Raw genomic sequence first — 16,712 nt, forward strand, 5'->3', positions numbered from 1 at the left:
TTTCCCGCTTTAAATCTGATTTTCTCAGAAACGGTGACGAATATCAAAAAACCCAACTGACAAACTCTTAAAAAAGTATAATATCTGTGAAAATTTCAGTATGATTCATTGACTTTAGCGGTCGGGAAAGTCTTTTTTCTGAAGGAAGAATTGCATAGCTGAAAACACCGTCTTTCAACTTGTTCATTGAATATCTCGCCTCCAAAAGCATGGATCAAAAATCTATCCTGAAAATGTCTAGATAATTTAATTTAGAAGCGATTAGTGCATAAAAACATATATGTTGTCGCGATTAAAAATGAAGTGAATGTTATTTTTGTGAAGGTAAGTCGATTTCTATGGCGACGCCATTGTTTTCTGCTCCAGTTCCCTGGTAACGTAACGAAACTGCCAAACGTAACGTAACGTAACGAAGGCTGCCAAACAAGCGATAGCTTTATGTGATGTAGTCAAACTTGTAACCGAAAATATCGAAACTTTCTTGGCCACTCGGCCACATTGAGAGACATTTTGCACATTTGCGAGAGAGCATGGAGAGAAATGTAATACGCACAGCGAGCCACGTGATTTTACACGACCTACTGGCTTCAGCCCTTAAATCCTACATTGACGATTTTTGTTATAAAGGGCAATTTTTTAAGAGGCATAGGATTCGATTTAAAAAAAATTGAGAATTTTGATGAAATCTTTATTGAAATAATCCACACCAAATAGTGGCTTTTCTGGGATGCCTCTGACTGATCTTCATTCTAGATCCGACAATTTTGTTTATTGACGTATCCATTCAACAAGAAATGAGCTTCGTAGCTGCACACATTTTTTTCCAAATTGAACAAGTTTGACAATAACACAAGGCACGATTCACGCGTGATCTGTCAACAACAGTGTTGCCCAAAAGATACCAGCAAAAAAAAATCACCTTTTATTACATTCGATGTATTATAGTCAAATTTGAGTTCCAACGTTTGCTAATGTAATCTGTAAAATATATTCGATTAATGAGATTAGTATTTAATCATCAGAAAAGTGTTACGGTACCAGCATCACTGGAAACGATAGCTCACACCAGAAATAATATCATAATCTTTCTTTTCAGTTCGCGAAGAAAACAGTCCCAGTTCGTTTGATAAAACCGCTTTATTTTATCAAAACAAACGACAAATTGTAATAAGTTGTAAAAATGTTTGCACAATAATTTAAAGAAAAATAATTACTGAAATTTTCACTTTGTTATCTTCTGTGACAGACTCTACAACTATTGTTTCACCATATTATTTCCAGCCTTGTTTGTTGTTGCTCCATCGGCCATAACCGTTACTTGTATCCTATGAGTAATTGGGCTCCCAAAGAAAAGTACCGTGTGAAAATATTAGATTTTTTTTTCGCTCTATTTTTTTGTTGCTATGTTGTTATTTTTCATCTAATGGCACATGGTGGAAGTCTATAGTAATATTGCTAGTTGATCTCTGCCGGTGTGTTATTGGGTGATTATTTTGCCTCAGATACCTCAGTGGGGTGTAAACAGGATCGCTGAATTATGTTAATTTCTATACAATTTGAATAAAATTTTACATATAAATCTGAAAATGCAGGAACAACTAGAAGGGAAATCTAATCAGCTTCTTGGTGTTCAACGGAATGTTCAACAGAAAAAATACACTCTGGGTTGCACTGCTACTTTGCATTTTAGGTGTGTACTCTTGGTACGATATAGTTTCAGTTCGAATCTATTGCTTTAGGTGTTATCTAGTAAAAGGATAAAGAAAAGATAAACTTAATAAATACGTTTACAGTTGTTTGTTTGCTCTTTCTTTTTCTATCTTTCGCCATAAGTACTCCGTTCCTGGGTAATAATTCAGGTTTTATAGTGCACAAAAACGAGCACACGTTGTTGTAAGAACACTTCCATGTGTGCAATAAATCCTCAATTCTTACTAGGTTTCTTACTACTAGAATAATTTGTTACAGAAAATCGTAAATAGCTGACTGTATTGTAGAAGGACTGGAAATCTTTTGTAAAGCAGCTTTTGGAAGTGTGTCATCTCACTAATAAATAGATGACTACTTATGGAAGCCTACATCTGGTTTGTTTGTTAAGTAGTTGTGAAAAAGGTCACAATTCGCTGCCTCCTAGACCTGCTGTATCGGAGCGTATCGATGCACTTTGGGAGTTTTAGGTGTCGCAATATCCTCCGTCAGTTTCTGGTATACAATCGAGTTTTTGGAAGCCAACAGCGCTTGACGGTATCGTTCGCCTCGTTTTCGCATCATGATCGCAAAGATCCTACTGATGGCCACACAGATCACGACGAGACCCATGGCAATGCAGAAGATCGGAAGCCACAAGCCACTGATTTGCAGTAATGCATTGTTGTCCAGAATTAAAACTTCCTCCTCTAGCGGATCATCAGACTTTGTCTTTCCAATGAGGATGGTTTCTTCAATCTTCTGCATTCCATTAGCGGCGTTGATCACATTGTCATCATCTTCATCATCATCAACGTCATCCACACCATCGTAGTACTGATCTAGTTCATCCTTGCTGTCTACAACATCTTCCTTCTTCGTGTTCTGCTCTTCAGAGTAATCATCGTCATCTTCCGATTCGTCCTCTTCAATGTCATCGTCATCGTCGTCTTCATCATCTTCGTCTAATTCGCTGTCCTTAATTGCAACCGGAGAATCAGCACCATTAGCCTTCGTGGCTTGGCAAATTTCCTGAGCAAATTGGCTCCACTCAACCAATGGCGCCGAGTTGTCCGTAATGTAAGCATTCAACTCAGCGTGTGTGCGTTGTTCCTTGTTGGCATCGCCTAGAGACACTTTCTTAATTCCGAGCCACTTGATAAGCGACTTGAAGTGTTGATTGCACTTCAGTGAGTTGTTTTTCACATCCAGGATGCGCAGGCTGGCAAGAGACTCAAGATCCGAAACATAGACAGTGGAAATTTCGTTGAACGACGCATTCAGAAGCTTCAAGTTCGGGAGAACCTTCGGGTTCTTGGCGTTCGGAGCAGAGCTCTCCCATATGGTGCGAAGGTCACAATCGCTAACATCCAGATGATTCAGGTACTGTAACGGCAGGAAGACCTTTGCCGGAAGTCGCGAAATTTGATTACCGGATAGGTTGAGCTGTGGGGTGAAATTAAACATTTTAGTTTTCCAGTTAACAAAATTGATAAAAAAAAACAGTTTGACAAAACTCACCTTATTCAGATTACGATTCTGAAGGAATGTTTGCTCACTGAGATCGGTAATCAAGTTGTTGCTCAAATCCAGCTCCATCAGCTTATCCAGCGGACTCAGCACAGCGGGACCGACGGTTTGCAAGTTATTCCACGCCAAGTTCAGTCGCGTCAGCTGTGGCATCGTCTTGAACGTGTTGTTTGCCAATTCCGAAATGTCACAGTTGGACACATCCAGGAAGTAGGTATTAAACGTTCCCCATGAGCTTTGGAAGCCTTCGGATGGCAACTGCTTCAGACGCGGATTGTCGTTCAGTTTTATAACATCCAGATCCTTGTTGCCCAGGAAGGTTAGAGCCGAGATTTGTTCCAGATAGTTTTGAGAAAGATCGATTTGACGAAGGCTCTTCAACGAAGTGAATGCGATTTGATTGATCTTCTTGATACGGTTACCCTTCATGATCAAATTCGTGAGTCCTTCCATACCCTTGAACATTTGACCATTGATGTTGCGGATCTGGCAGTAGCTCAAGTCCAGCTTTTGTAGATCGACTGTAACGAAGTCCAGATTGCTACTGATCATGTTATACTTGAGATGAAGGATGGCCAATGATGTTTTGTTGAAGATGTTCTTAGGTAACTCAGCGATACTGTTCATGGAAAGATCAAGCTCTTCGATGGTTTCCACCTTATCAAAGATACCCTCCGGCAGCGTCTTCAGTTTATTGTCGGCCAAATTGATGTAGATGATGTTTTTAAGTTCAATAAAAGCAGTAGGCTGAAGAGCTTGCAGATTACACTTGGAGATGTCCAGCTCCTCGATCGACGGTGCCTTGAGCATGTATTCGGTATAGGGGGTATTGTAGTTGACACTCTGCATCGCACTCAGGTCATTTCCGGAGAGCGTCAGAAGTCGCAGCTTAGTATTATTAGCGAAAGTATCCGGGTGCAGCATATCGATGCCGGAATTGGTCAGATTCACCGAGTACAGATCATCTAGACCAGCGAAAGCGGATGGACTGATGTATTCGATGGTACAGTTGCTGATTTTGATCGAAATGACGTGTGAAAGTCCGATTTGTTTGAAAAACTCAGCACTCAAGACGATCGGATATTTCGGACCGACATCCAGGACTTGAAGATCGGTGATCGATGGCGAGAACTTCTGGGTATCAAGGTCCAAGCGGCTGCATGTAGCTACCAAATAAGCGTGCATATTACGCTCACAGATGCAGTCCCGTGGACAGTGGTGGACTTGCTCTTCCAAGTTGTAGTCGTCATCATCATCTCCGTCGTCGTAGTAGTAGTACTCTGGGTAATTCTGTGTGAAATTAAGAACGAGAAATTATTCAGTTTACTAGCTCTGTTGCGGTTTCTGTTTAATAGAAAAAATGCCCCAATTGGTTAATAACAGGTTCACCAGTTAGCATAAATTCTTTTTTTTAATCAAAAACTTTGTGTGTAGAAGTCCCTGGATGGTTAAATTGTTAAAATTCCAAGCAGCACAAAAGTTGCCTAACACACACACGCCATTATTAGAGAGAGAGCTCAACTTACAGCATTTTTGCTGTCAGATTTTTTCCTAGTAGCAGTTCCAGTGGCAACCGTTTCTTTTTGCTTCTTTTTCTTCTGGGCTAACAGTTTGTTTACCGCATCGAAGTCGATCTTCTCGTCTTCGGAGTCGTCATCATCATCGTCGTACTGATAGTCTTCATCGTCGTCGTCGATATCATCTAGTATCTCGTTGTCTACGGCAGTAGTCTTGCCAGTCGATGACGTTTTTGGTATGCCAGAAGTTTTGGTAGCTTTGGCCGTTGTTACCTTAGGAGCTTCGGTTGTTTTCGGCTTTAGAGTAAAATGATTACAAAAGATAAGAAGATTCGTAAGCAGCGGGTTTACAGGTGTTTCGTATTTGTATGATCTCGGGATGTCAGTTACAACATTGTGAATGATTGTGTGAGCGAATAAGGCAAATAAGAAGCACTGGTTGACTTACAGAGTGCTTTGCGAGCATTTTTTCAATAGCAAGAGGATCGATCTTCTCATCTTCCAGCTCTTCACTATCGTCGTCATCGTCATTGTAGTATTCGCTATCAGAAGCAGTTGTGCTGGAAGAGCCAGTCGATTTCATCGTACTGGTGTTTGATGTTGGCTTCTTCGGCTTAACGACATCTTGCTAAGAAGGGAATTCGTAAGGTTAGGAGGTTGTAAGGGATCGCATTGATTTGTGGACGCATAAGCAGAGTGTTGGTCAATGAATTATATCAATGTGAATAGAAAAGGACAGTGGCACAAGTGAATTGACATCGATCAAAAGGGCAACTCAAACAGTTATTTAACCTGTGCGCTATCGGCTACCGCAGGTTGAGAAAATTTAACATCTGAAAGGTCCTCGATCTGGGGTAGAATTTCAACTTCGTCTTCTATTTGCTCTACCACCCGCTCTCCTGATTGCTCTACAGATTCTTCCTTTAGGAGAATACATTTGTGGTTTTGTACTTTTGAAGAAATCGTATCGGAAAAAAATATCCTTCTCATCTTACCGTTTTTTTGCTGTCTTCAGGCAGTAGATCACCTTCATCTTCGTAGCTATCGTCATCGTCAAAACTGTCCTTGATTTCAGCCTTGTCGACAGGAACGATTCCTAAAATATTAAGTGAAGAAATGTTTTATGAAATTGACAGAATAACATTTTTATTCGCACTTACCAATTGTTGTAGATTCCGCTTTAGCCACCTCTAATTTAGCACCCTTTTTCAGCGCAGCTGCATGTTGGGCGTATTTAGGATTTAGATCGACTGCCTTTTTGGGTGGTTGCACCGAATCTTCGTCATGCTCGATGAAGTTCTCCTTCGAGTCTGCCTCTGGCAGCATCTTATTGAATATAGGATTCTGAGCCATCGGAATATCCGACGACTTCTCGGCAAGCATCTTGTTGAATAGCGGATCCTGGGCTTTCGGCAGCGCACTGGTACTGGCGGCAGCCTTATCCGGGGATGGATTCGCTAAACTCACGCTAGTCGCCAGCAGCGACAGCGTGAGTACCAGTATGCACTGGTAGCTCATCGCTCTGAAAAAATGAAGAAACAAAAATGAGAATGTAGGTTGAAAAGTTTAGCTAAGAAAGCGTCTCGTATGGCAACTAGCTCAATATATTTATTACTATCTTCAAACAAAAATTCTGCCCGATAAAAACGGATATCAAAGCATTTTAGTAATGTTCTTTCTGTTACTACAACTACTTTAACATGATCTAGAAGTATTCTTAGTGTCGATAGGTTCGTAGCACTAATCACTTAACTAATTGTAGCTTTCAAACGAGCCTAAGCTTGTTGAAATCGGCTCTGCAATCTCTGAGAAAATTGAGCGGTAAAAAACAACGCGTTTCGTCGGTTACGTCACTTATACCATCATAACTCCGAACCCATAAGTCACAACTATTTCATTTCCGAACTTGAATAATGACCCAATAATAGCTTTCAAACGAGCCTAAGCTTGTTAAAATCGGCTCTGCAAACAAACGACGCGTTCTATCGGTTACGTCACTTATAGTAGCTTTCAAATGAATCTAAGCTTGTTAACATCGGTTCACCCATTTTCTATAGAGAAAGGCGAAAAAAGCGGAAGGGTAATGTCAGACACATAACTGGATGACATGAATGCGAATAAAACTGGCATGATTTTCCACAAATCGCGATAATCTTGATTGGTTGTATGAATTTGGAAAAGTTTCAATACTTCACTTGCATAATTGAAACGGTACATTTATAAGGCTGACCATACGAGAGCAAAAAAAAATACGAGGTTGTGTAGGGGACAAAATCGATTAAATTTTAATCAAATTGTGATGACCCATCTCGAAAATACAGATTGTATAGCTATTTGAAAGAACATCCACACACCGAAAGCACTTCGATTTTACGAATATTATACGTTCAAAAACTCAAGAGAAAGGGAAGAATACTATTCACTTATATACTGATATTTGTTTATTTGTTTATTTGGAGCAGGGAAAAGCCCGGTAGAGTTAGTTTCTGTCAAACTTACTTTCCAACAGGCGTAAAACCTCCTCTATTTTGCATCAGAACAGATTACAATCATCCAAATGATACATTTCACTTAAACATAGTATTTCTAAACTAACTAAAACTAATTAGATAGTAACCTTAGGAACAGTTTCTTGACAACGTTTTGTGATAGATTAAAGTCGAATGAATTGGAACAGTGAATTGAAACATTCGGCACATGCTGACAAAAGGCTCTTTTTACTCATAATTAGTTCTAGCAAAGGGGATCCTAAGAAAAGAATAGTTTCGAAGATTACGGCGATGGATATCTATTTGTGAAAGCTGTAAGAGCTCGAAGCAGTCTATTCATGATTGGAGGATATCTGCCACAAAAGTAGCCTTGCTGACATCGCGACGGACAGATAACAATACGAGATCAATCAGTTTGCATCTAGCATGGTAACTTGGAAGATGATAGGAGATGAAAATACTCATGGTTTAAAACCATACATAGTTAGTGTCTACTTTACTAGCGAACAAAACATTTTAGGCCACTGCAGTCAATCACTGCAAATATTACGTATTTCTATTGTCGATTTTGCACGATACTCTTTGTCTGATGATTCGTTCAATTCATGCGGTTGAAAATTTACACGCCCTATTTTAGCACTGAATTCCACCTTTATGCTCGTTCATACCAAACATTTGCGAAAACTTCAGTTTTGAGTTATTTCATACTACTGAAAATTTTATCATAAATTGCTGATCATATTTCCTATGATATGAAGACAAAATTATGTTGCTACGTTGAATATTCTCGATTTAGTTCTACCCATTCTCTTACAGAGTGAATTTTGAAAAGGCGACCCATAGTAAAATAAGACGTATTTATGTCAAAAGGAAATTTAAGAAATTAGTTATGTGCACATATCACAAACCGGTGCTCGTGCACAAAATGCAATGTGGCTTGCATATCAAAAATGCAACGAACGTCAATGATCATCGTTCGCTTCCTTTCGCCTTTGCTCGATAATCGGTCTGATATTCGGACTTGTTCGTACATTCAGGTGCGAACGCAGCCGACGCTGCTTCACTGCTTGCATGAAGGTCTATTCTTTGCAGTTAATATTCGCTCAAAACTAATCCCCGAATGACTATAAGTGAATGAAGAACGAGTATTCGTGCAATGATAATCGTCAAAACTCACTCGCTATGATCGTTCGAGGAAGCCTTCGAAGCAAGCATATTAAAACGGCTTCGTCTGTATTAGTACCACTCCCATTACTGCTACCTACCGAGGTTTGATGAATTTAATGGATGAAGAATGCTTCGCGAAGAATGAATTCACATGATCATCGTAATAGCGATATTCGAAACAATTCGAGAAGTGGAAAAAATATACGAATAACGAACAAATGTATAAAACGAACATGCACGATGTATCCCATCAACGAAGAATGTATTGGTAGGGGTTCGGGTTTTTCACGAGTATTGCCGAGTCATTTTCACGCTTCGCTCTTTTGCGCGGTGAACTATTCAACGTTATTCGAGACGGGTGTGAGTTATATAAGAAAGAGTGCACTGAAGATGGATGAATGAATTAGTTAAGCGAAGAATGTGTGCAACATTGCAAAAAAGTACTATCTGTTGACGGTTAGAAAGCCGTCCCTGCACCAAATTTTATGCCATGATTTCATATTAGCCTCATAAAACGCTTCAGTCTCAGCATTTATTCGATGCAATTCTCTTGCCAGTAAGTTGGAATTTCAAATCTGTGAAGAGAAAAAAATAGTTGAAGACTATACACGTGGAGTGCGGTAGCAGTTCGAATTTAAATTCATGAAATTAAGCCATCGTTAAGATTGACTTGTTGTACGGTACATGGGATCATCTGTGAGAAAACGCGGCACCCACATACAAAATGGTGAATACTATTCCTTTCGATATCTTCACAATGTCAGCTATGTCCAGAAATTTTACTTTACGATACTCCACAAGTTAATGGCATGAACTTTTGAGATGATTTGGGGAACGACCAAAGTTATTAATTTTTCCACTGAACGTAGTATTATTTTTTCCGAGTTGCCTCCAGCAAAACTATTTTCGTAACTTTTTTTGACATTTTTCGTAAGGTTTTGGACAACCATTCTGTCGATGGATTTGTTCATTTTCATGCAGTCCTTTTGAAAATTTGGTTGATGTCATCTGTTCCACTATTCTCCTTCTGCAATTTTCCTTCCACCTTTAGCACAAATCGGGCACTGGTTTATTGATAGTACTCCTTCTAACAAACTACACAAGAACTCACTGACTTCTCCTAATTTGAGACATCTGGCTGTCGTTTAACAGTGTGAAATTGTGACCTCCAGAAGTCTTTTGTAGTTAAGTTTGACGCATATTTTGACACCTATGCACAAGCCATTTTTGCTCAATAGGTCGTCGCGTCGATTCTGAGCCCAAGTTTTTCCGAAATCTGTCAACATTTGGTTGGGTTTTGGACATTTTTGCTTTCCGTAGAACTTGGATGCTATGTCTAATGGCTTCCGAACGGATGCTATTTACACGGATCTCTCCGCAGCTTTTGATAAAATCAATCACGCTATCACGATCGCCAAACTGGATAGGCTGGGTTTCGGTTCCAGTATTCTTCGATGGATGCAATCGTATCTCTGCAATCGACGGCTGGCGGTTAAAATCAATGACAGTCTATCGCAGGAATTCTTTACTTTTTCCGGAATACCACAAGGAAGTCATCTCGGTCCACTGATTTTCCTCCTTTATTTCAACGATGTAAATTACTCACTGGAAGGCCCACGACTATCTTTTGCTGATGACTTAAAGTTATACCAAATAATCAAGAGTGCAGAGGATGCTTCATACCTTCAGCATCAACTGACCATTTTTTCAAGGTGGTGCGAGATCAACCGAATGACTTTAAACATTAGCAAATGCTCTATTATCACATTCACTCGTAAGAAAGACCCTTTGCGGTTTGATTATTGACTCAATGATGCAGCGATTGACAGAGTCAACTGTGTCGAAGATCTTGGAGTTTATCTAGACGAACAAATGAATTACAAGCAGCATATTGGTTACATAGTTACGAAGGCTTCTCGTTGCTTGGGATTTGTTATGAGAAATGCTAAGCGCTTCACAGATATACTGTTTGAAGTCGCTCTACTGCTCACTTGTTCGCTCAACACTCGAATACTGCTCGGTGATATGGAAGCCTCACTATGTTACCGGTGTTCTCAGAATTGAGTCAATCCAACGACGTTTCGTTCGTTTCGCTCTTCTCAAATTGCCCTGGACCAACCCTCATCAGCTGCCGAGCTACGAAAGCCGTGGGATGCTTATCGGGCTCGATACTTTGCAAGTGCGTCGTGACCTGTTCCGTGCAATGCTGATTGCCGATGTCTTGACGAACAATATCGATTGCCCAGCACTTCTTAGTCAAATCAACATCAATGTTCGTTCCAGAGCTCTCCGCAACAACAACCTCCTCATATTGCCTCTACGTCTAACTAACTACAGAATCAACGGTGCCGTCATTGGATTGCAACGAACCTTCAACGATGTTTCTACGGGATTTGATTTTCATTTTTCCCGCACCGAATAAGAGAAAAATTTTTAAATATTCTTAGAAACAATCATTAGGACTTAAATTTGTCTGTTGATTGAATAAATAAATAAATAAATAAAAATAAAACTTCGAAAAATTACGCATTATGGAGCATTGTGAATCCACACTTTTCTTTGTGCAATCTGTGATTGATACCTATTTTTTTGCTAGAAAAATTTTGGAAATACGTTTGTCCAAATTTGACTTCGATGCGCCTTTTTTTCGACCACGTTACTATCTCGTGACATTAGTGGCCAAATAGTAAATCTTTATCTTTTAATGCAGTAGTATTAAATGAAACAATTTTGCTGTTTTAAATCGATAAGTCTATTTAGTGTGAGGCGATTTGCAATTTTTAAATTCAAACGATGAACCTCTGATGAACTTTTAAACTGTAAACAAAACATCGGCGGCTGTCAAAAAAAGTACATTATGTTCATTTTTGTGAGGTTATGTTATGTTCGAGCAAAACCTAATAGCATATTAGATTTTTTATCGTGACGTCACAAATGAACAAGAATTCATTTTTGACAAACAAGTTTGAATAAAATCGAGGAACACATCTCAAACAATCATCTTTACTCTTCACAACTAGCTACTTTTATTCAATAAATCTCTGAAACGAATCGTTAATAAATGTTTTGAAGCTCTATTTAGGCGATATGGACCGTGAACGTTCTCATCCATTTGTCAACAGACAAACAAACAAAAAAGTTTGTTTACAAGCAGTACCGCTGAATTGTCAAAATGTGTTCATCCGATTGAGATTAGCAGTGACGGTAAAAAACCTAATTAGGTTTTGCACGATGACGACATAAATGAATTGCCGATGAATCAAGTTCATCTTTGACAGTTGCCGTGTACTTGTTTTGTTTTGCGACTGCAAGTTAAAAATTGAAAAAATGACGAAAAAGTGTCTGTTGAAAACGTATTCCACAGTGAAAATAACTAAAAAGATTGCCCTGTATGTGTTTCCAGCATCTAGGAGCGATATATGTATGAATCTGTTGAGTGTGAGGCGACTTGCAATTTTTACATTCGACCGATGAACTTCTGATGAATTTTTAAACTGTAAACAAGTACACGTCGACTGTCAAAAAAAGTTCATTCTATTCATTTTTGTGAGGTTATGTCATGTTCGTGCAAAACCTAATATTCAAATTAGAATGAACACGTGAACAAATCACCGTGAGCTGTCAAATGAGGTTCATTCAGCGATTTTTGTGAGGTTAAGTCATATTCGTGTTAAACCCAATAACTCACTCAAATAAATATTCACGTTCGAGTTAATTGAAGAATCACGTAATATAGTTTGGAACATCAAATTGAGTATTTTATGTGATGAAGATAGATGTTATACGAACATCTCTTAAGCAGCCCATACACGCTCAGTTTTCCGGACAGTCTAAATGAACCTTGGACGGAATAAAAAACTGAACGATTCACTGAACTGAGCGTGTGTGGTGACCTTTCAGTTTTGCGTTTTGTCTTCATGCCAGTTTCATCAATTTTTTTCCATGGAGGCACATTATTCTGGTCGAAATAAAACTGACGGACTGACCGATTAACTGAAGAACTGATCAGTTTACCGGGTGAAACTAAGCTCGAGAGGGTGAACTTTTCAGTCACTTCCAGTGCTTGGAAAATGAATGAACTGAATAAAAGTAAGCATCATTCATTCGCTTCATGGTTCATGAATGCACCAGCAACTGAACCATTCGTCAGACACTTCTAAGCAGACGGAGTTGGTTCACATTGGTATGTATTAGTGAATCAAAGCTCTTCTGTACTTGGAAGGTAAGCGTATAGAAGTATTACTTGTTGCTCATTCTCTTTTACATTAGTGAGCGAAGCAACGAGAGTGTATTGTTGGTTCTTCATCGTCGGCTGTACATACATGAATCTCTTCATGTGGTTACTAGCCCAACGAGTGAGCAGTGAAATCGTTAAGCACAGATGAAGCTTACTTCTTCTTCTTCACTCTGTTTGGCCATTGCTTGCAGTTAAGATCTCATAAACAACATTAACATAGCTACTGGTAGTAAAAAATGATGTGGAAAATCTACAGCAGCGTGAAACCTTCTAAATTTATTTTTTTATGCTTGAATACATTAATGATTTAAATTATTTTTACATTCAAATTCAACAGTATTCTTTGATGATGAATGGTTCACCAACGATAGTGTGCTTGAATCACTTATACTACCGAGGAATTGTTTGAACGAGTTGCCTATATTTGAGAGAAAAGAGAATACTTAATACTGTTTTTCAGGAAGGTTCAATACTATTAAACGTAATAGAGCACGCTCGTCGGCAAGTATGTATGGAATGGTTCGTTCTCCACTCTGTTTGCTCGTGTATATTTTCAGCATCGAAGCCGGTAACTCAGTCTGTTGGTATGAGTGCTATAGCTGCACTGAACGCTTTTTTTGCTCGTTCCTCGCATTGATGAATGAATGATGAAAGCACTGGTCACTTCAAATAATTTTTTTGTTATCATAAGAATCTCCCGTCACACCTACAGGTGTTGTGAAACAAACCTTCATGCAGATTTCTACAAAGTATCATATAGAAGGTAACAGATCGGCTGAAAAGTTCGTATAATTTCTATGAGAGGGCGCCACTAGTAATAAATCCATACCATTTTCAGTTAGTACCAACCTTCAAAAGATACGTGTATAAATTTGACAGCTGTCTGATTATTAGTTTGTGAGATATTGCATTTTGAGTGAAGCTACTTTTGTTATTGTGAAAAAAAGGAATTTCGTGTGTTGATGAAACACTACTTTTTGATGAAAAAAAGTGCCGCTGATAAACGCAGTGGACGTCCAAAAGAGGCTGTTACCGATGAAAACGTGAAAAAAATCCACAAAATGATTTTCAATGACCGTAAAGTGAAGTTGATCGATATAGCTGACACCCTAAAGATATCAAAGGAACGTGTTGGACATATTATTCACGAATATTTGGATATGAGAAAGCTTTGTGCAAAATGGGTGCCGCGTGAGCTCACAATCGATCAAAAACAACAACGAATTGATGATTCTGAGCAGTGTTTTGAGCTGTTATATCGAAATAAAACCGATTTTTTTCGTCGATATATAACAATGAACGAAACATGGCTCCATCACTTCACTCCAGAATCCAATCGACAGTCAGCTGAGTGGACTGCACGCGATGAACCGAACCCAAAGCGTGGAAAGACTCAACAATCGGCCGGTAAGGTTATGGCATCTGTATTTTGGGATTCGCATGGTATAATTTTCATCGACTACCTTGAAAAGGGAAAAACCATTAACAGTGACTATTATGTAGCGTTATTAGAGCGTTTGAAGGACGAAATTTAAAAATATCGGCCTCATTTGAAGAAGAAAAAAGTTTTGTTTCATCAAGACAATGCACCGTGTCACAAGTCGATGAAAACCATGCTGAAATTGAACGAATTGGGCTTCGAATTGCTCTCTCATCCACCGTATTCTCCAGATTTGGCCCCCAGTGACTTTTTCCTGTTCTCAGATCTCAAGAGAATGCTCGCTGGTAAAAAATTTTGAAGCAATGAAGAGGTAATCGCTGAAACTGAGGCCTATTTTGAGGCAAAGGACAAATCGTACTACAAAAATGGTATCGAAAAGTTTAAAGATCGCTATAATCGCTGTATCGCCTCTGATGGCAATTATGTTGAATAATAAAAACGAATTTTGGCAAAAAAATGTGTGTTTCTATTAAACGATACGAACTTTTCAGCCGAACTGTTAGCATGACTTGAGATAAATGTTGCCGCAATATCAAGTCAAATACATTTCAATTACATGTGGCATTTATTAATATTTAAAATAAAAATTGTCTACTTAGAAGGTGAATGTGGTATGAACACCTACTACATTATATTAACGAAACTATTGCGGGATTGCGCATTAAATAGCTACTAAATGCCTGTCCATTGAAAACTACGTGAAAAGTAGGGTGGAAAAAATTCACCTAACATTTCACGTAACTATGATGTGATTATTTTTTTTTTTGAGTGCACGCTATAGGGGTGACCTCGACACGAGGTGTTGATGCAAATGATGCAGGATTGTTCCATGGCGCCTCGATCGTATCCCTACGATCGGGTCAATATCGTTTTCTATCGATCTGATATTCGGAATATTTTTTACTTAACTTTGAATTGTTTTAAATATTTTCTTCCATTTGCACTTTTCATTGTTGTTAAAACACAAAAAGCAAAAACAACTCTATAGCGAGAATTTTGTTCAACTAGCTAAATTACCTAAAATTATCGCATTCGACCTGAAATTCAGTCAATCCTGCTTAACAGTTAAATATTGTATTTTGTAGACATATCTTACCATTAAGTATATTTTTGCAAGTGTCCTATGAAAACTACTTCAATTAACTTTACCTAAAGTTAGACTATTGAACGGAATCTTGAAGTTAGCTGGAAGTAGAGATGCTCGGGTAAGCAATTTCTTAAACCCGAACCCAACCTGTACCCGATCAAAAATAAAAAAAACCCGAACCCAAGAATATTTTTTCCTTCAAACCCAAACTTTTGCGCCTTCTCCACCTTTTGAAACCCCCTCTCTCCCTTGAATCCTCACCCCACTTGTACCGCCTCCCCCCCTCACCCTTGAACCCACTCTTGAACCACCCCATTGAATGATTTCTGTGCACGGTCCTGGTTGAAAACTATGCTGGATGTTCCAACAACAAAAGTACTTGAAATTCGATATTTCTTGCTTTGCATCTCGAAAAGCATAATCTAAAAAATTTGATCAGTATCGAATAGCCTACTTCGATTCTTCTGTGCGCCTTTCCGAAGCACTCATCGTTCACTGTTGGCACCACGGTTAGTCATTGGTTCTAACATTCAATTTTATAATTAGCATCTACTATGGCTGAGTGATATTTCTTCGTGGTCCCAACCAAATGCAAGATAGCACTTATCACTATACGCGCTAAACATCAGAAAAACTCATCGGCGCCTCAGCGCTGTTTAGGATGCGAACTCCAAACTCTGTGTGCATAAATGATTTATTTCACTTGTCGATTGCTTATAAATTTGGAAGTCCAATGGCAGCGATGGAATTTTGAAGAACCGATGCATGTTTAATTGTTTACCCACAATGACAACGGAATACTAATTATGTCTCGTTCGATTTGTTCTGTTTACTCCCAACGATTTGAGCTAATCAACGTAGGCTTCCAAATCCCGAAAATAGTCACGAACCGTCCGTCGTATTTCGACCTACACTTGCCTGTGTTTTGAGTAAACCACGAGCCAAGGTGCTTTTCAATAGCGGAAGTTTTCCAGTTTTTGCAGCTAATCACCAGAACCAAACTGAGCTTACTGGTAGTTTTAGCTTTTCTGTGCACTCCGTAGAGAGCTGCAATCGAGTATTCGAGTGTTTGCAAATTTTCTGTAGGATGTTGATTCGATCTCACTTAGCCAAGCAAGACAAAGACAAATGTTTACTAGGTGAAGATTCCTACTGGTCTGTATGGCGTATTCGTAGCCTGTGGTTACCGTGTAGGAGTTGGAATCTTTGTGTTGAAGGTGTATGGCATGCGGTTCTGATATTGGCACTAAATAACCTTCTGGCGACGACGCGGACGTACTGTTTTATGACTATTTCACTACTACACAGAGACTATGTGATAAGATAATTGTGCGGTATTCCATTGTTGACTGATAAAATTCGATTTCCATACAGTATTTTTCGATGAATTTGAAATATGCGTAGATGTAGGTTCCAACCATTACGGTTTGGATTTGAAAATAGAACATCGATTATCGTTACTTTTGCGAACTACTGTTTTCCGTGTCGAATAATTATCCACGTCAGGCCACCACGAGACTCACCAAACCGCGATAGTCATTGATACTATCACGTACGT

General features: G+C 39.0%; 1 protein-coding gene across 3 annotated transcripts in view; it reads right to left on the reverse strand.

Annotated features, from left to right (window-relative positions):
• Positions 1 to 1,118: 1,118 nt before the first annotated feature.
• The window catches only part of LOC131439631 (uncharacterized), a 93,621-nt gene continuing 78,027 nt past the window's right edge, over positions 1,119 to 16,712 (reverse strand). Inside the window, exons 1-8 of one of the 3 annotated variants that reach the window (XM_058610885.1) lie at positions 16,073 to 16,173; positions 5,894 to 6,255; positions 5,729 to 5,829; positions 5,526 to 5,654; positions 5,182 to 5,361; positions 4,743 to 5,030; positions 3,208 to 4,506; positions 1,119 to 3,132 (exon numbers count right to left, since the gene is read on the reverse strand). In XM_058610885.1, coding sequence (XP_058466868.1) covers positions 2,131 to 3,132; positions 3,208 to 4,506; positions 4,743 to 5,030; positions 5,182 to 5,361; positions 5,526 to 5,654; positions 5,729 to 5,829; positions 5,894 to 6,251 — 3,357 coding nt within the window. In that variant the 5' untranslated portion in view covers positions 6,252 to 6,255; positions 16,073 to 16,173 and the 3' untranslated portion in view covers positions 1,119 to 2,130. Of the gene's footprint in view, positions 3,133 to 3,207; positions 4,507 to 4,742; positions 5,031 to 5,181; positions 5,362 to 5,525; positions 5,655 to 5,728; positions 5,830 to 5,893; positions 6,256 to 16,072; positions 16,174 to 16,712 lie in introns of those variants that run through there. The other 2 variants (XM_058610884.1, XM_058610886.1) reach the window with 2 other exon arrangements.

This window comes from Malaya genurostris, chromosome 3, assembly GCF_030247185.1.
Source record: "Malaya genurostris strain Urasoe2022 chromosome 3, Malgen_1.1, whole genome shotgun sequence".
NCBI lineage: Eukaryota > Metazoa > Arthropoda > Insecta > Diptera > Culicidae > Malaya > Malaya genurostris.